General features: G+C 35.8%; 1 protein-coding gene across 1 annotated transcript in view; it reads left to right on the top strand.

Moving 5' to 3' along the window:
- The first annotated feature begins 5810 nt into the window (after positions 1 to 5810).
- LOC103714226 (CHD3-type chromatin-remodeling factor PICKLE-like) overlaps positions 5811 to 20779 on the top strand; it is a 33062-nt gene continuing 18093 nt past the window's right edge. The window contains exons 1-20 of the mRNA XM_008801406.6: positions 5811 to 6437; positions 7131 to 7268; positions 7362 to 7513; positions 7736 to 7897; positions 10287 to 10534; positions 10644 to 10739; positions 10842 to 10978; positions 11077 to 11292; positions 11377 to 11484; positions 12369 to 12419; positions 12939 to 13038; positions 14560 to 14702; positions 14779 to 14888; positions 15442 to 15580; positions 15675 to 15844; positions 15962 to 16028; positions 16156 to 16278; positions 17755 to 17864; positions 17950 to 18028; positions 19816 to 20019. Of these exons, the coding sequence (XP_008799628.2) occupies positions 6285 to 6437; positions 7131 to 7268; positions 7362 to 7513; positions 7736 to 7897; positions 10287 to 10534; positions 10644 to 10739; positions 10842 to 10978; positions 11077 to 11292; positions 11377 to 11484; positions 12369 to 12419; positions 12939 to 13038; positions 14560 to 14702; positions 14779 to 14888; positions 15442 to 15580; positions 15675 to 15844; positions 15962 to 16028; positions 16156 to 16278; positions 17755 to 17864; positions 17950 to 18028; positions 19816 to 20019 (2706 nt within the window). The 5' untranslated portion in view covers positions 5811 to 6284. The remainder of the gene's footprint in view (positions 6438 to 7130; positions 7269 to 7361; positions 7514 to 7735; positions 7898 to 10286; positions 10535 to 10643; positions 10740 to 10841; positions 10979 to 11076; positions 11293 to 11376; positions 11485 to 12368; positions 12420 to 12938; positions 13039 to 14559; positions 14703 to 14778; positions 14889 to 15441; positions 15581 to 15674; positions 15845 to 15961; positions 16029 to 16155; positions 16279 to 17754; positions 17865 to 17949; positions 18029 to 19815; positions 20020 to 20779) is intronic.

Below are 20779 nucleotides of genomic sequence, written 5' to 3'. Positions count from 1 at the left end.
AATTGCCTTTTAAGGAAAACTTGACTCTTAACTTTGTCAAACTGAAAATTTAGGTTTTTCCTTAAGTTCTTCCAATGAATCTGTCTTTAGATGAGTTCTTGAGAGTTGTTTCAATCGAATATATAAGGCGTATCAAGAATGTATCGTTATTTTCTTCCTTAAGTGTTTAGGTACTGATCAATTGAGTTAATACCATTAGTACAATCATATGACCTCAATGGCTTTATAAACATCAAAATTATACTAGAGTCAAAATTAGGTGGGGCTCCCAAACTTTGAACTAAGGCCTAAAGATAAAATATGATAATCCGTCTGATAAATGGTACAGAGTTAGATTGTTCTGATGGATGTAGAGTAGTAGGAGGATTGCTAGCATCAGTTATGATAAATGCTAAGAATAGGGGTCAGACGTGGGTAGCAACTATTAAAGTGAGCAGTTACTATCTCTTAGTATAAATAAATAAAATTATACTATGTAATAGACCCTTCAACGTCTAATATATCAATAAATTCTATTTCATCTTAGTTTTGCTTTATCCTGCACTTTACTTATCAGTAGAACTCTATCTTAGATCTAGTGTTAACTTAAAATTCTCCTATTATAGCCCATGCTACAACTTATCTTAATCCATCTTTCTCGAATGATGGTGTGATGGTGGTGAAAGTACCTGAAGGTCAAGATATCTGGACCCACACTACTCTTGTATCTCTTTTCGATTATCCTCTTTCCAGCTATGCTAACGTCGGTGGCATGCCAGTGCACTTATATACCCCTTGTCATTGGACTTATCACCTTTTCGTCAGCCAACAACTTTTTTGGCATGCTCGAATGGGAGAGGAAGGGCAAACCAACAAATTCCAGCCAAGGGTGGCAATAGATCAGGTTTGGGTTGGGCTAATTAGGGCTAAAATGTATAAAACCTTGACTTGTGAGATCCAACACAAGATCATGCCAAAACCGTATAAACTATACTCACATACAAGTCAATAGCCATGATCTAATATAATCTATTTGATCCATAACCTAATTAATTTTGCAAGGCTCCATACCCAAGCTAACATGTCCAGCTTACTCATTTTAAGTTATAGTTCTTAATGATTCATTTCCAAAATAATTTAAACAAATAGTACTAGAAAAGAACCGACCATCTAAAAATTCTTATTCAAGGCCATGACTGACTTGAATTGTTCTAGCTCAAAATAGATAGGAGTTGTACCTTTTGCGCGAAAGAAGAATTCATTTTTCTTTGCACGAATCCACTGATCACACAATAGTCACTTTGAGATCTGTGCAAGTGGATGAATGAAGAAGTTTGGAGTGCTTTAATGAAGTTCGGGAATGCTTTGAGATCTGTGTAGGGTATAATCCAATGGTCGATGTCGTAAAAGAAGATCAATCATTCTTTCATGTGAAAGATACAACTTGAACTAGCTCAAAATAGAACTTTACACTCATGACCTAAGTCGAGTTATGCCTAGCCCAAAGCCTATTAAAGTTTGAGACTACAATTTCATACATTTCCTGGCCCAAACTAAACAACCTCAACCAAAACTAGGCCCAAATACTGTTCAAACAAGCCATGTCTTCAGGTTATGGTCAAATTTTACCACCTTGGTTCTAGTTAGTTGCACCCACATCTCTAAGCCACGTAGTAGGAGGTACCTTTTGTGTGTGCAATACAGAGTTCCCCTGGCATTACTCATTTAAGAATGATTGTTGCCACCACAAATCCCTCAATCAAAAAAGTCCCACAAAGGATTTGCAATTTCTCTTATTGGCAATTGGCACAACATGATGTATTGGCTATCAAATTGGAGCAATTAGAGAATTTTATATAACTACATAAAGCTTAGTGCTAGTTTTCTACGTCACCCGAGCATCTCTCCCTAGAAATGCCAGGAGGCATATCATGGCATATTTTGTCTGAGAATAATGCCTTGAATTAACCTTAAACACTGGTTGATCTCTTGGTAATATGCTATTGAAAAATCTATTGGAAAGAAATTACTGATCCTAAGTTAAAGATAGGGGTGGTAATCGGGTTGCATCGTACTAAAAATGGATCGGGTCGGACGTGTGATAGATAAAAAAATCAGGCAACCTGAGCCCACCCTATTTATTAAGTAGGTCAAAAATCCACTCCTAAACCTAACCATTTTATAAAATAGATAATCTAATCTGATTTACAACTAGTCGAAATAAATTAAACGGGTTAAATAGTTAAGCATTGCTAGCCTTACTTAAAGATGAGTCAATTCGGAATCCAATTTGATGAGTTTTTGTTTTGTCCTAAATGAGTTTTATTATGATTGTTCTTTTTCTTGGGGGTAAGTCGGATGAACTAAATAATACGAGAATAGATACATCCATGGAAATCGGTAAAAAAAATATTTAAAAATTGAAGCGGACAGCATGTCGAAAAATTCCAAAGTGTTATCCTAGTGTGATTGGCTACATGGCACTATCGGCTTCTCTATAAATATGTGAAACCTCAATAGGGAGTAGGGCATACATCATCCGACGGTAATCAAATAAGAGCAGATGGATTCTAGTATTAGGAGATTGTGGAACTGAAAGCCATCTAATAACTATCAAAAAATCTCCCTCTAGATAGATGCGAGAAGCACTCAACCTCTGTATAACATAAGTCAGTTCCTTTCATGCAACTCATAATTCCACCATTGTAGAGTAGTACCAAATATTTTAATACCTACATCAGCTAAAAAGGTTCCATTAGCACCCTTATCACGAAATTTACTCCATCAAAAGCACCTTGCTCTTGTACACTACCATCAAAATCAAACTTGAGAAAGCAAGAGAGTGCTGGCACCCCCAAAAAATAACATGTATATGGAGATGCAAAAAAGAATCACAGTCTTTTCCTCCTATCAAAAGTTCCTTTGAATTCGACGTCTAGGCAAACTCCCCCTACTAAGGTGAATGCTTTTAGCAAAATCAATCTTGCACTCAACCTTGTATCCTTAAAAATATGGTTGTCTCTAGACTGCCGGATCCGATAGGCAATGTAGCACATCAAAATTGCTTCAAATCTTTCATCTTTACTAGAGGATTTATATTATTCTTTATTTTTCTTTTTACTCAACTAAGATTCCTCCTATTATTTCACTAGATATAAAACTTCCTAAAGTAGACGACAAAATAGAGTAATCAGTTATTATTTTCTTTACTTATAGATGTAATGCCTCGAGATGCTAAAAATTTTTAATTTATATATTAAATAAATTTTAGAATATTGATGACAAGTGCGAAACATTCACAGAACCGACAAATTTTACGCTTTGACAAAAGTCTGTGTGCGTTACACATTCATTGCCTTAAAACAACTTATGAAACCTCTTTGCACCCGCATAAATATGGATAGAGGGTCTCACCTGCAGAAACAAAGAAGAATAGTATAGAAAAATTGGATCTGCAGTCTAGGGCAGGATGGAAGGATCACAGAGTAGGGTAAAGGTGTGTGTGCGAAGAAAGCCATGGCTTAAAGATTTCATTTTAGCTCCATCTATAAAGGTTAGTTTCATGAGATGAAAGATTTTCTAATCTTCCATCACTACTTGAATCATTTTTTTCATATATGTGTTTTGTATTTTTGTTTAAATATCTTGTGTTGTCTCCTTTTTATAATTTTTTTAAAGGATATTTGGAGGGGTTAATCTCTACCATCTATCGTTAATCCAACCCCACTTTATCCCCACCCCACCCCAACGATGAGGGCGATTCTAATAGAAATCAAACCCTCTGCCTATTGAGAGATGGTACTATCGGAACTAAAGTTTCATGATTAAAGTCGTGTTGTCTTAAAATTTCTAAAGAACTTGTTCTATTTATGCGTCTCCAAGGCATTTTAATAATATATATGGAAATTGTATACGATAATTACCACAATTAGCAAAATCAAAAATCTTTCTTTTTTGTAGGTGATGAGGCTCAATCCTAATTTGTGTATTTCTATGGGTAATTTTATAAAACTCTAGACCTCTTTTAGTGGATGAGATTGAAAGAAATTAGTAAAAATAATTTATGATTAGAGAACAATAGTGTTTATTGGGAGAAAAAAAATCTATCTGTGCATGAGGAACCCTTAGTTATAATATTAATGAGGAAATAGAATAATATATTTTGAGAAAATAGTATTAATTTATTTATATATATTAGGGATTTTTGATTTGAATGATTCTCTTGTTTACATAATTATTATTATTTATTTTTTTTATCTCCCTTTTCTTTTTTCTAAATCACCCAAAGTTTTGTTTTGATATGGATTTAGAGTTATTTTTGTATTTTTAGTACACTTTTATTTATATAGCAAGTTGTCATATAATTTTTGTTATGCAATCATTAAAAGTAACATGCATGTTGAGAATACCATGAATCAATCTTCATTTTTTTTTTAGCATTTTTTATTTGAATAAATTTTGTATTTCAAATACCGACACCAATTATTTTGATAAACATTGTTAGTTTACATTTCACGAATAATTATTATGGGTGTTGTCCTGTTAATTTTCAAAACATGTGATTTTAAAGCATTCATCGTGGTTTCTAAATTTGTAGTTTGATTCTTCACATGCCATGAATTTACTACCTTTTTTATTTTTGAAAGATTGGAAATTATCAAAAATTCTCAACAGTGGTTAGGAAAAATTTTTACATCCTTTTGGTTGATAAAAAAAATTTGCATCCTTAAAAATCCACAATTAAGTGGATTTTTCTTCCTTTGAAAGTTTAAGTCCAAGATAGAAATTATACAAATGGAAGGTAATATGAGTATATATTATCTCTAAAAATTGTGCCACTCTTGTCTTAGCATTTTGATATCATGATCCCCCATATCTTAGATCTAATACGGCATTACTCATTTGAATTAAGGTATCAGGGACCAAAGAAATAAGGGATATCATTCATGCCTATCAATGGCTATGCATGGATTTTGCTATGGCTACTAGGTTCCAACTTGGGAAGCATTTTGTTTTGAGAAAGCATCAAGGATTTTTATCCAAGCATTCTCGGCTCCTTGGACTTAAGAAGTTTTTGCCAAGCCATGTGACATGCAACAACAAATTAAAGTCTAGTTTTTGTTTTTCTTCAGCAGGAGTTTTCCTTGCCGTGCAACGGGTGTCAACCAGCTTAGTTGATGAAGTCACTAAACGTTATCATATTGATACTAGTGACTTTAGTTTGGATCTTGTTCGTATTCGATTTTGGTCTAACTTTCTCTCATCACAGTTCTCCTTTAAAAAAAGAAAAAGACAAAAAAATTAGAACCGGCAAAGTTATCAAATTATGGATCGTTATAATAAAAAAACAGCTTAAGTTTCTCCCTCTCTCCTGTGCATATATATTGATTTTTAATTATATAATACAATATAATAATATACTAAAAGTTTGGTTAGGCCATCCTTGCCTCAATCAACAAGGTTCAAACCATCATTTTTGTGAAAAAAATTCACTAAAATTCAATCACAAATATGCCCCGGCACCTAATCAAATTGACCGAATGATTTCATTAATGCACTAATGTCTACCATGACCCATTATGAAATAGCTCTAATACACTTGCTATTGTGTAGCATGTACACACTCAGTATATCCGCATCAGGCACTAATCAAAAAGGCATGTATGAGTTATTTGCTTCCATTATCTACAGATCAGGACGTTATAAAAATAAAGGCTGTTAATAATCATGTTTGAGTTGCTTAACCCCCTCCGTGACTAGTCACCATAATTGTTGTTTAAGCACTAAATCTCGAGAGATACACTGACAGATTCTGCCTATAAATATCCACCGCCATCAAGATCTGGGCCTTGCTGCCTATAAATATCCACCGCCATCAGGATTTGGGCTCGTCGAGCCCGTTGTATCAGTCCGAGGCAAATCGACATCTGGGCGTATCGCTTCGTGTAACGGTCGCCCAAGTTTTCCAGGTTTGGAAGGCATTCCCTCCCCGTCTATCTGTCGGGGCGCTGGGCGCTTGCGCCTCTGATCCAAGTGTCATCGTCTCGTCTCGCCGCGAAACCAGCGGCGTTGATGGTCGGCGAAGCCTAGCTTCCCCCTTTTGTCCCCCAGATAAGTCAGTCTTTCTCCCTCTCGGCCCCCGTCCCCACCGCGGCCGCCTTCTTCTCGGAGAATTCTTGAATCCAAACCCTAATTTGTTGCTGCCATTGTGAGGAGAGGGAGTTTTTGGGTTCAAGAAGAGGGGAGGGAAGAACCTTGGATCCGGATCTTGAGAGAAATTCTAGGGTTTTCGGGGGTTAGTGGAAATGAGTAGCTTGGTGGAGCGGCTTCGTGTCAGATCGGAGAGGAGGCCTCTCTATACCGACGACGATTCCGATGATGATCTCTATGTCGCCCGGGGTGGCTCCGAGAGCAAGCAGGAGGAGAGGCCACCTGAGAAGATAGTGAGGGATGATGCGGTAAGAGTGTTTTGTGGGGTTTCTACTTCTATTTTAGATGCTATTTTAGCTTAGTATTTTTGGTTGTTATGGTTTTGTGGCTAATCGAGCTAGGGAAATAAGTTGTCGGAATCACATTGTCTGTGTTTCTTGATGATAATTGACGGATGCGACTGCTGTTCATGCACTGAACAGTTCTTTATGGCGGAATTATATATTTCATTTTCTTGATAATAGTTCATGCGTGCGTCTGCTCTTATTATCTTACGAACAACTTCTTGTTGCCTATATTTGTGAAAAAGATTGATCATGGGTTTAATATATAATAATAATAATAATAATAATAATAATAATAATAATAATAATAATAATAATTTTCTGTCTTTTGAACGTTGGTCGCATTATTGAATGGTGTGGGTGTGAATATCGTTGTTAGATCGGTCATTGCCACAAAATTTTGGTTCTAGTATTGTTTCTTTCAGTGACATGCGACATGGTTGATTAGTGGAAATAAGAATATAATAACAGGCTGGAACAGGGGAGACTTGGCTAGTTAGTATCATCAAACAAGAAAATGAGCCACCGTCTGTTTTAGTGGTTTCTGGTTTGCTTATTCAGTTTCATGAAATCTCGTTCATCTTTGAGAGTTTGATGTTTTATCTTGTTAGAACTTTTCTTTGGTTTCCCTATATCGCTTTATTTTCTATTTTGTAGGAAAATGATACATGCAAAACTTGTGGAAAGAGTGGGAATCTTATTGCTTGTGGAACATGTACATATGTTTTTCACCGGAAGTGCTTGCCCCCACCTTTGAAAGTCATTCCTGATGATAGCTGGAGCTGCCCTCACTGTGTATGCCTTTTTAAGACAGACCCGCCTTTTATCTTCCTCCAATTTTGAATGGTTAAATGTCATGGTTGATCGCTAAAGCTTCTGCTTTTTCAGGTAACTCCCCTGACTGATGTCGAGAGGATTTTAGATTGTGAAATGCGCCCAACTGTTTCAGAAGTTGTTGCTTCAAAGCCTGGTTCAAAGCAAACATACATCAAACAATATCTTGTTAAATGGAAGGGCTTGTCATACCTTCACTGTACTTGGTAGTTCCTAGCCTACTAGCAATTTCTTCAGTTAATTACTTTTCCTTTTTAAGCAAATATATATTTTTAAGATAATTACCACTTCTCATTTGCGAGCTATTCATTGTCTTGTGTTAATGAATCTTTGTATTATTTAAATAACCAGTTTGTTTAGTAGTACTATGTATATTTTCTGTTATCCGTGCTGATGGATTTACCCCCGTTACCTCCTATTCTGATCAGGGTTCCAGAAAAAGAATTTTTGAAAGCTGCCAAGACACATCCTCGACTAAAAACTAGAATAAACAACTTCCATAAACAAATGGAATCTATGGATAACTCTGAGGATGATTGGGTTGCGATTCGACCTGAATGGACCACTGTCGACAAAATTCTTGCAAGCAGGTTTCATATTTAATTGTTCTCATATTTCTAATTCAGCTAAATTTTTTAGGTTTTTTCCTGTTAAGAGCAATATAATTGAAAATTCTTCAATTTGTACAGCTACTTTGACCTATAATTTTGTAACATTATAAACTATCAATTGATTGGAAATTGGATAATTCTATTATATTTCATCTAGATTCTTCATTGTAATTGTGCTATCTTGATAATTCTACACTGAATGTTATGCCATTATAAATCATCAATTAAATGCTTAATTAGTTGAAGTCTATTATAGTTTGCCAAATATCTTGATAATTCTACTGGTCCACTTAAAATAAATATGCGTAATATCATATAATTCTGCACCATTTGACTGATTCCTTGCACAGAGTACAATAGGCCACATTCTCAGTAGTAGTTGCTATTTATGTCTCTTTCCTCATGTTTCATGGCACTAATGCTTAAACATTTTTATTAGTTGGCCTGTTTCTTATAATTTGAAGAAATGAACTCCCTGATACAATTACTTGATCAGAATTGCCATGCTTTTGTGGCTTCCTTTTAAGTCAGAATGCATGTTCAGTGTCAAAATGAGGACATCTGATTCTCATATTAAATTGAACATAGTTCAACTCATTTGTTCAAAAACATAAATTGGGCTAGCTGAAGATCTCTGTATGATGTCCTGCATTCCACATCTTTAGGCTTTTAAATCTGCTTCAATCTGAAAGAAACCATGTGTTTTAGAAAATTTCTATGTTCAGATGCTTGGAAAGGGACATGCAACTACTTAGATAATTATGTCAAGAATTTCTTATCTTCCATTCATATAAAATGTAGTTCCATACATATTGGTTAAACAACTATATGATTGGTTTAATCCTATATATTGTTGTTGGTTGGAAATGGACATTTTAGTTTTAGTATAGCTAAATCAATGTTGGAGTTAGGCTTGGAAACAATTTGGGCTTGGGTTGAACCAGTCTTAGACTGAGCTCACTCCAAATTGTACATGGTGTGCCAAGAACCAGCTCGAGTACAAATTTAGGTTTCAGGTCAGGTGTGAGCCTGAGCTGAAGCGTCGAGTAGATTATGGGAAGGGAGGAGGGGAGAGAGAGGAGAGGAATGGAGAGGCAGAGAGGGTGGAGGAGAGGAGGTGTAGAAGTGGAGGGGACTTTGAGAAGTGATAGAGGCGGACAAGGCAGAAAAGAGAGGTTTGGTTTGTGTATTTAGTATAATAAAAAACATATCTATATGTTTGTATATACATCTATGCACATGCATGTATTGCAACCATGGTATGCTGTACCGGTCGGTACCAAGCGTACCGTACCCGTACCGTTGGGTACTGGTATCGGTACATCAATGTCGGTACGTCTGGCGTACCGCATACCGTACCGACACTCAGTACGCCTATACTAGTGCAGCACCGGTACGAGGTTCGGTACCGGTACGGTGAACCTTGATTGCAACTGTGCTTGTGTATATAATGCAGTTATAACATATAAATGATGCAAAGAGAGGACTCTACAGCCACAACCAAAATCAGTGGGACACATTGCAAAATGAAAAACTAAACTATTAGTTGTGATCTACAAGGTCCTCATGCCTATCCATCAATGCACCCCAAAATCAACACCCCACACCATGTCATTAGAACTATGTATTTGGGAGGATTTGATGTATAGGCTAGGGGTTCGAAGAACATGTTTTTTTACATGGACATTTTGTCCTTCTAGATCATATCCAACAGTCTAGATTATCATTTTGCAACATGTATCACTGAATATTGTATTGGGTGTAAATTCCTCTCTTTAAACCCTGTGTATTGTAATCACATTCATATATGTTATTTGTTTTATTTTGTACATAAGTCGGTAGCTGCCCTTCAATTGGGCCAAGGTGGCAAATACTTTGCCTGTACTTTGGTTTGGAAAACCTAGTCTGGTCCTATCTCTTAGTCATCCAGCTGAGTTTCCCACCTTAACTGGAGCTTGAGATTTTGTTAGTGGTTGCAAGCATTATTCTCCGCAAGTTGGTTGAGGAGCATGCTTGTACAACCTCAGCTAGGCTGTGTTTTAAGTGATTCAATCATAAGGTAAATATGGCTTGCATCTCAAGTTACAAGTCTCAAGTGGAATAATATTTACATATCACATAAAAAAATGATCTTTGCATCATCTTCATCTGTTACTTATTGATGCATACTATTAACAGCAGTTTTTGGTATTTAATGTTTGAGCTACCCATTTTATGTTTATTTTTTTTTTGTCTTTCATAACTGGTTCATTCTGCCTCAGGCCTGATTACTTGGTGCTAATACATCTGTTTGCTTCTAATTATTTAATCAGATGGCTTCCTTGAGGGTGTTGATTGGTATAACTAACCATTAATGAATTTCTGATAGGAGTAAGGATGATGAGCGTGAGTATTTTGTAAAATGGAAAGAACTTCCTTATGATGAATGCACCTGGGAAGTTGAGTCGGATATCTCTGCTTTCCAACCTCAAATTGAAAGATTTGAGGTGATTCAATCTAGAGGACGCAAGAAATCATCTATTAAGAGTAAGAATACCAGTCATGATTCGAAGGAACTGAAGCACAAGCAAAAAGAATTCCAACACTATGAGCATACCCCAGAATTTCTTTCTAGTGGTATGTTTACATCCATGGGTCGATGATATCATATTTATTACTTTTCTTCTGGTTCATTTAGATGTTTTGTTTAAATTTCTCATTTTGATGCTCATTGCTTCTTCAAAAGGCACATTACACCCATACCAGCTTGAGGGCTTAAATTTTCTGCGCTTTTCATGGTCCAAAAGTACACATGTGATCCTTGCGGATGAGATGGGTCTTGGTAAGAACATTTTACAGTAACGAACTTCAATTCTAGCATTTTGTTTCTTCCAAGTGTCATCTTTGTGGTTCTTAAATGTTGAGCGTCACCTATTAACTGCAGGTAAAACTATACAGAGTATTGCTTTTCTTGCTTCTCTTTTTGAGGAGAAATTGTCCCCTCATTTGGTTGTTGCACCTCTTTCAACATTGCGCAACTGGGAACGCGAGTTTGCAACCTGGGCACCTCAGATGAACATTGTACGTGATGAACTTCAATTCAAACAAAATATTAAACACCACTTGGAGTGAACTGTTCTCTAATGAAATGGTCTTAACTTGAATCAAATTTGTTGTAGGTAATGTATTTTGGATCTGCCCAGGCTCGAGAGATCATCAGGCAATATGAATTCTACTTGCCAAAAGAGAAAATGAAGAAGAACAAAAAAAAGAAAAATGTTCAAGGTAGCCATCAAAGCAAGCAGGCAAGGATAAAATTTGATGTGCTTTTAACATCGTATGAAATGATTAACATGGATTCAGGAATTCTGAAACCAATACAGTGGCAATGCATGGTAATTTTCTTATAATCTTATGGCCCTTTAACTGGTACTCTCATTTTGTATATCTCTGCTCTGACTTATTTATTTTTGGTGTAGATTGTAGATGAGGGCCATCGCCTCAAAAACAAAGATTCCAAATTATTTCTTCAACTCAAACTTTTTTCAACTAAGCACCGTGTGCTTTTAACTGGAACTCCACTACAGGTTGCAATTCTATCCTATATGTTTAGGGGTTATGTTTCATATCATTATTTTCCCTCTGTATATACTCATATCTTACAGTGACAAATATAAATTTTAAATGATTTTTCATTGTTCTGAAGCTTTTGTACATGACTTGTAGATGCTTTATCCCTTCTAGATTTATGTTTCAATCTATGAGATTAGAATATTTGCTGATATTGATGATAGAGTAATACCATCAATTTCTTGGTTTCTGCCTGAATGTGACTGAGATATGCATCCATGTTATAATATCAATTTTGTGCAGATTTATTATCCTATTAAATAAGAAATTTAATCAGGAGATATGTTTATAGCTAAGCTTCATAGAATTTGTCATGATTCTAAATTGAGACACCACCACAGTTTCTTCTGAGATTTTAAGGAATCCAAACTGAACTAATTGAAAAGGCCTGCCCATGGCATTTTCCCATCTGAACTTTCTTCATTGATGACAATGGAGCATCAGTTGGTTTGATTAATTCCTCTGCTTGTTTCCTGAAGAAAACTTTGGAAGTTATCAAATAAAACCTGCAGTTTTACTTATGGACCCATTGGAACTGAACTGCCAACATTTCAGGACAGAGATACAAAGAAAATATAGTAACATGAAATCCATTAATTAATGCCTACTTGGTGGTACCAGTATTGCTCATTTTTTATAATATATATCGTCTCTTAGAAAAATGTATGTGACTAAATGTTTTACTAGCATTTTTGTGTGCCTTTAATGCCTGTGACTGTTGAAATCACTCCTCTAGTTTCTTTCTCTTTTTCTAAAAGAAGTTGACATATGATCTTTAAACCGATGGTCATACTATTTGAATTTCAAATTCATTGGGGACTGCCCATTTTTTTTCTTGCAGAACAACCTGGATGAGCTATTCATGCTCATGCACTTCCTTGATGCTGGAAAGGTGCGTACTGCTGCTACTTTCATTCCTTTAACATTTTCCAGCATTTAAGATAAGGCTATGAAACCCTCAAATACATGATTAGGATCTTATAGGTTTTGTAAGTGCAATTTAATTCTAGATTCATGGTTGCACGCCATATACAGAGGGGTTGTCATATGTGAACTGCCTTATAATTTCCACAGATTGACTATCTTTGCACTTCAAAAATTTCAGATGTTTATTTTTTAATGGTTGACATTCTTTGTGCACAAGTGTGCTCAGTTTGCCACGTGAATGAAAACTTAGCGTTTTAGTCAATTTGGTTGATGAAACATTTGTCAAGTGTTCTGCATTTCTGTGCCAAACTTGACCTCATCTTAGGTAGCACAAATGAAAGATGCATGATAAAATGTTGGACATTCAATTCTTAGTTTGATGCATGGCTTTGCTATTAATAAGAGGTTGGTGTTCAAACAGAAGGTGATAAATATTATATATCTTTTCTCTATTAATATTGTTTCATCACTATTCTGTTTCTAGTTTGCAAGTATAGATGATTTCCAGAAAGAATTCAAGGATATCAACCAGGAGGAGCAAGTTGCTAGGCTTCATAAAATGCTTGCCCCGCACCTTCTTCGAAGTATGCTTCTGCCTTTTTCTTGATTACATGTGGTACCATCTTCAGTGTATTATCTCACATCTTTGTTTTCTAGAATACTGAATTATTAAGAGTTCTGCATATTTTTCCAAAGAAAGGGTGCTCTGCATATTAGATAATATCAAATTAATTACATGCTAGCTTTTTTTTAGTTGCTTTTTAAACTAATCTGGAATACCGGTATGGGACATTCCATGCATATGGTGTATGAAAAATATAACACATCACATCCATTTCCATGTGAGGTTGAATTTATGAAATATTAGTTAGTTCTACAACTCTTTCAGTTCACTTCAGTTAATTTCTACGGAGTTTTGAGTAGCGCACTGCACGCATTCTTTTGGTAGTGATATAAAGGGGTACAAGTTGAAGAATGACCTGATGGAAGATAAATCTTCCAGAAACTCGAGTAACCAGCTCGTGTTTTTCCAGTGGGATGAGTCAACTGGTTCTACAGTTGAGATCATTGTCTTAAAGTTGTTGACAAATGATACAGATGCTGCTGTTTTGGCCTACAAATTAAAACCAGACCAACAACTGCTGGTCTTCTATGATATGTGGATTGTTACTGGATGAGATCAACAGCTTATTGTTCTTTAAAATCAGTAATAAAATACTGTCTCTCTTTGATTCGTGCATCATTGGTGTTAATATATCAGTTCTAAAACCAACTTCCATATAGATTATTTTGTACATATACATTACATTCATTTGTTCGTCATGGATGACACAATGAAGATTTCACTTTCGTATTTTTTTCTCTTACCAATAAACTTTCAATCAAGACGTTCTTGCCTCCCCTGTTTGGGCTTTTGCTCGAATTGGAACCCTTACATGTTCGTAGGCTTTTATGATGGTCCCATTTCCCTGCATAAATTCATGCATCGTTTTTCGATGCTGGAAGAATATAATGATCTGTTACGAATGGTTTCATTCACGAACTATATGCAATTGTTTGTTCAATGGTTGTTTGTGTTTCATTTTGATTATTATACATAAGAATAAACTCCTGTGTTTTTGACATTGGTAACGAGTTGGTTTCACAAGAAGTGATTTAACTGAACCAATGAAGATTATTTTGTACATATACATTACATTCATTTGTTCGTCATGGATGACACAATGAAGATTTCACTTTCGTATTTTTTTCTCTTACCAATAAACTTTCAATCAAGACGTTCTTGCCTCCCCTGTTTGGGCTTTTGCTCGAATTGGAACCCTTACATGTTTGTAGGCTTTTATGATGGTCCCATTTCCCTGCATAAATTCATGCATCGTTTTTCGATGCTGGAAGAATATAATGATCTGTTACGAATGGTTTCATTCACGAACTATATGCAATTGTTTGTTCAATGGTTGTTTGTGTTTCATTTTGATTATTATACATAAGAATAAACTCCTGTGTTTTTGACATTGGTAACGAGTTGGTTTCACAAGAAGTGATTTAACTGAGTTTAGTATTACCATTAGTGCCTTTTAATTAAAATAAGAATGAACTTGTAGGAGTTAAGAAGGATGTCATGAAGGAACTTCCGCCAAAGAAGGAATTAATTTTACGGCTTGAATTAAGCAGCAAGCAAAAAGAGTATTATAAGGCTATTCTTACTCGTAATTACCAGATACTAGCTCGTCGTGGTGGTGCACAGGTAGGTTTTGCATCTGAAATGAGACTCTATTGCCTTGTTGTTTATGTAGATAACAAATGCAACTTCTTTGGTCTAGATATCCCTTATCAATGTTGTTATGGAACTTCGCAAGCTCTGCTGTCATGCATATATGTTAGAAGGAGTGGAACCTGATAAAGAGCCAAACGATGCCAATGAAGGTCTAAGGTATATATTTTATTGCATGATTGTTTTAATGTGTAGTTTACTAGTTTGTATATTTTGTGCTGTTGCTTTGTGTTCCTCCTAGGGGTGGCAATCAGATTGGATCAAGTCGGGTCAGGACCTTTTTATCAAACAAGTAACCCGACTTGACCCGCATAACCTGTTTAATAAATAGTTCAAGCCAAGTTAAAAGGCTTAAGCAGATCTAGCAGGTTTTAAACATTCTAAACGGGTTAAACGGGTCAATGGTATGAACCAAAACCTGATCCGTCTAATAAATAAATCTAGGCAGTTCCACCCGTTTATGATCTGGACCGGTACATGCCGAATCCAAATCTGCTTAAAGTGGGTTGGTTGCTGGTCGGGTCTTAAATTGCCATCCCCTAGACTTCCTCCTCATTTGGGTTTTTATTGAACCCTGTTTATCCACAAGGCAGCTTGACTTTTTTCCTATGTTTTGTTGTAAAATGACATGCTATTGAAATTCTCAAACTTTTAAGTGTTAATCTGTTCTTATTATAACAATATCTTTTGGATTCCTTCCGTTGAATTTCAGACAACTTTTAGATGCTTCTGGGAAATTACAGCTGTTAGATAAGATGATGGTGAAGCTCAAAGAGCAAGGTCACAGGGTTCTTATATATTCACAGTTTCAGCACATGTTGGACCTACTGGAAGATTACGTAACTTACAAGGTATTTGAAGCAATGTCTATCAGTCTTTTAGACAACTAATTGTTATGCACTGGTCGGCGGTAGCTCATTAGATTTTATTGCACCTGTTTGGTAGAAATGGAATTATGAACGTATTGATGGGAAGATCAGTGGAGCTGAAAGGCAAATACGTATAGACCGATTCAATGCCAAGAATTCCACAAGATTTTGTTTTCTTCTGTCCACAAGAGCTGGTGGACTGGGAATAAATCTTGCAACTGCAGATACGGTTATTATATATGATAGGTAAAAGTCTTGGCTTTGTTGGTTTATACTTTATACGGCTTAAAGTGTTGCTATATGATACTTTTCCAGCTCAAATATGCCATATGTAACTTGCTCTCTCCAAACTATGATTTCCAGTGACTGGAACCCACATGCAGATTTACAAGCAATGGCCAGGGCTCATCGATTAGGGCAGACTAATAAGGTTTAACTGTTTCCTGCTATACCTCTTTGACAAGAATAATTTGCTTGATAGCTGTCTCTGACACTGATGTGGGAATTATTTTGCTGCTGCTGTGTTAGTTTTTCCTGATTCATGGCTTATTTTGCAGGTCATGATATATAGGCTCATTACTCGGGGAACCATTGAAGAACGGATGATGCAGTTGACTAAGAAGAAGATGATACTAGAGCATCTTGTTGTGGGTCGGCTTAAGGCGCAGACAGTTAATCAGGTAAATTCAGTTTTCACCTGAATCTTGTTTCTTAAAGTGAAGGGACATTGCTATTATTTTTACAAGGCATTGTGTGAAAATAGGATTTTCTTGATTTAGCGTGAAATTGAGTGTCAGGATTAGTCTACAGAATTTCTAAACCTTGCAGAGGCTCCGCTTGGTGAGAATTATGAAAAAAAAAATCTTGGAGGTTGCTGCTTGTAGACCTCTCGTTCTCTCTCTCTGGTGAAGCAGGCATTGCCTTACATATGGGAGAAGATAGCCCACAGAATCAGCATACATTAGATCAAGCAGCTCATGAGGAAAAAGTTCCTGCCAAACCTCTTGAGAAAGATTGTTTTGAAGGAAGTCTTAATGTTCATCCAATTGGGGGGTTGACCATGGACAACTGTGATAATCTAGGCAATATTAGTTACCTTTGCTGTTGAGGTGAATTTTTCATTGTTACAAGGAGATGGGTTTTCACACTTAGAATTGCCTACCAGAATTTAGAACATTAGATATCCAAAGTTTCTTCTAACATTTTCTCCCCTTTTCAGTTTCGTTGTGTGATTGTGTCCTTTGCAATTCAAGTTAGTATATATGGCTTCTTGTCTTCTTGGGATGTGTATGTTTTAGATGCCAGTAACATATTGTGATAGTTTTTGTAAACTAGGATGTCAGGTCCTCGACCCAAAAGTATATACATTATTTGGTGTCATGCAGTCTATTAATCTCAGAATTTGAGAAAGCAGGGATATAGGCATCTTGAGCTACAAACTAATGAATTACCAAGATAATTAACATAATATTTAAATAGTGACATGTTTGTGTCAGTGCCATCTGATTGGATAATTATATTCCAGAAAGTATCTTGTATAAGGATCCTAGACATGTTTGTTGGTTAACTTAGGTATCATTAACCCAAACCAGAAAAATAGAATGCAATTAAAAAGTTAACTGTAATCTGTTGATGCAAAGTGCCTAGTTTTGGTATCCAGTTTTATCAAATACAAACAAGCCAAATTTGTAGAGGTATCCATTTATGATGGCATAGGAACTCTCTCTTTTTAACTTTTTTAAATGGCTTTCATTTTTACAATGAGCATAGCATGGTGAAGTTTTAATATTGAACTCAATCATAGCAGGTGGCTTTCTTTTTTGTATTAATTTGTGAACCACATATTGTGTTCAACCATAACCATGAGAGACATGTCTTATCCCAACTATTTGGGTGGTGTCTCCATAACTTACTAAGTTATTTATTTTCAATGTCTATGTGTACAAGAACATTTTTGTAGGGTTCTATACATGCAGCTAGGATGGCTATTTTTATGGGAGGTAAGAATAAACAACATTACAAGTGGGTACAAAATTACAAAATCTATGCTCAGTCATGCACAAACCTTTTTTTTTTTTTGGTATCAATTTATGTGAAGCTTTGTGCTTTTAATTAATAATTGCTATGCTGATAAAAAATTAATTGCCTGTTTTTAGGAGGAGTTAGATGACATCATAAGGTATGGGTCAAAGGAGTTATTTGCTGATGAAAGCGATGAAACTGGAAAAACTCGCCAAATTCACTATGATGATGCCGCAATTGATAGGTCCAATTTGGACTATCTTTTATGTTTTTATTTTAAAATAACAAATTTATTCAGAGTCCTTAGTTATTGCTTTATTTTTTGGTAGATTACTTAATCGTGACCAAATTGGTGGTGAAGAATCTTCAATTGATGAAGAGGAGGATGACCTTTTGAAAGCTTTTAAGGTACAATTCTCATTTCTGCATTTTACAATTTTTCTAGTTAGTTTTCTTGTTTTACGTGCATCTAATCTCTGTACTTTCTAAAGATCGAATATTAATTTGTCCAATGCGCAAACCCCATTAATTTTCTTAGAGCATAGAAAACAGAAAGAAATTAGGATTTCAACTTCGTTGATGCTCTACCCAAATTCGGCTAACCCAAAAGGAGCTCACAGTAGGTCTAGTCTTGGGTGACATTGACTTAGCCCCTGTTATAAATGTTTGTGATTAAATTGGGTATATTACTATACATTATTTATGTCTAGCTGTCATAGATATCCTACCAAATAACCACCACTCGTTTATCCATCTTTCTCCTGCAAGACAAATACTGCTATTTTGATTATATGCATTCAAAAAGACAGTAAACATTTTGCTGAAAAATGTCTAGATGAGAATGAATGATACCATATTTGTTCTGTCTTCCATGTGGCTGAATGCAAAGTGTCTTTTGGTTGTGTTGTGAACTCTTAAATTCTATTTCGGTTTTATAAAGCTTAGGGTATAGTACGTAATTTATATTGGAGTTATGCACATTGTGGTGAAAGATCGTTGCATCCTTGTGCTTTTTTCTAATAAAGTAGAAAGATCCTAGCCAGTAAATGTGTATAATGATTATTGATACCTTTTCTTTAATGCAGTAGCTAAGTGATCAAAGCATCCTTCCAATTAATACAGATGTTGGACGACCATTTCAACCGTGGGCTTAGAGTGGCTCTCAATTTGACTTAACTGGTCTTAGCAGGGTCCATATCAGGAGATCTATGTATTTATTAAGCAAAGCTGAATACAAGTGAAATTCAGATAATCAGATTCTGAAGTTTCTAGCTTTTGGTCAAATCAGTCTTTTGAATTTATGATTCTGGATTTTATAAAGTTCAATTAGAAAAAAACATATATAGTATATTTTCTCTATATATTTGCAAGGGGCCTGAAACAGGATCATGAAACTGTACATACATATATTTTTTCTATATTAGTGAAGAAAATTCTCTGTAACTTCTGCCTTCATATGTTATAACATTCCAACTCACCCAAAACTTGACTTAAAACCGACATCTGTAGTGTTGTTTTCCTTTTCTTTAACTTGGATAAAAGAGGTTCCACTAAATTTTGAATTTATAGACACTAATGGGCCCTGTAATTTTCTTATTTTATTAAAATGTAGTAACATGAATCTTATGTGCAAAAATGTGTTTTTTTTTTTGTGTTCCTAAGACTTGTTTTGACATATCGCTAAACTTGAAAAATGAGTTGCAGTGTTTCACGAAAAACAAGTCCTGCTCTGTTTATTGTGGAAATTGGCATTCATTTTCTATCTTTACTGAAACTAAGGTACAACCAAAAAGCCCCTAAAGTTGCATCCAAATATTCCTCGCTGTTGAGAGTGAGGGGTGTTTATATTGCCATAAGTCAAAGGTTTTTTTGAGGACAAATGTTATGAGGGTGCATAATAATGTGAGAAACTGTGTTAAGAACCACGCTTGTGGCTAAATGATCCTCATTAGGAATGAAGGTCAACATCCCTGGTGGAGGGCACCCCTATGGTTAGAATTGTCACTGTCACAAGGTGGATCTTAACAATGAGGATTTCTCAAGTTTTGTAGGCATCGCTCTTATTTATAAATCCTTTCAAGTGTATTTTTTGTTAATTGAATGACCAATTTATGATACTGTCATCTGCTGCATGCATGCTTTGTGCATCACTCGATCACTTGAGTGATAATTAACCTGAACACATGATATGTTAGGTTGCAAATTTCGAGTATATAGATGAAGTTGAAGCTGCTGCAGCGAAAGAAGAGGAAGCAAGGAAGCAATCTATGACTCACAGAGCTTCTAGCTCCAATTCCGAAAGGGCAAATTACTGGGATGAGTTACTGAGGGACAGATATGAAGTTCAACAAATTGAAGAGCTTACCACTATGGGAAAGGGAAAGAGAAGTCGTAAACAAGTAATGCCTTTCTCTCCAATACATTTCTCACTCCTAAATCATGCCTCTGTTCATTTCACCAGTTTGAGCTAAGCTGCTGCTTTTTTTTTCTTCTGTTTTCGTGAGACCATGAGAAGCTAATCTCCACCTACTACCCTATATCCACCCCTCCCCATCTAGGCTGGAGCCTAGGCCCCTGGGTAGGCTGAGCCACTACTAGTAGAACTGGGGAAATTAATTAATTGGGGGTGAACTCCTGACCTCTTGCTTAGAGGGCAAGATGCAGTACCATCCGAGCTAAGATTCATTGGTAGCTAAACTGCTAGTTGATTATGTGAAGATATATTCTTGCTTCTGCTAAACTTTTCCCTTATTGCATCTAATTCCATTGATCTTTTTAATTCACTTGTGAATAAGTTGAGGGGAATCATGGATAGGTTGGACCTATATCCCCTTTCATTTGGTTTTGGAATGATATTGTTGGTGCTGTTACCCTCCTCACCTCCATAATTAGCTCCTTGATGTGTGAAATGGATAAAGGCTTGATGCGTTTTTTTGGTCTAGGTGTGTAGCTATCAAATTGCTGGCTCACTTGTCTCTACACAACTATTTCTCACCTTCTGTCATACTTCAATAATTTCGGTGCATTCTTTTATCTACCTTTTTTGCCTCATAACCCACTAAATTACTAATTAATGTACTCGATTATTTTCTCTTTTGAAGTAAAGGAGAAAACCAAGTGTAGATTCTCTTCTCTGTTTAACTCTGTCCATCACACGAT

This window comes from Phoenix dactylifera, chromosome 2 (genome assembly GCF_051530095.1).
Source record: "Phoenix dactylifera cultivar Ajwa chromosome 2, Ajwa_hap1_PhDact_Kaust_v1.1, whole genome shotgun sequence".
NCBI classification, from domain to species: Eukaryota; Viridiplantae; Streptophyta; class Magnoliopsida; order Arecales; family Arecaceae; genus Phoenix; species Phoenix dactylifera.
Note: the sequence above shows the minus strand (reverse complement) of the source record. Positions and strands in the feature narration are given on the sequence as shown.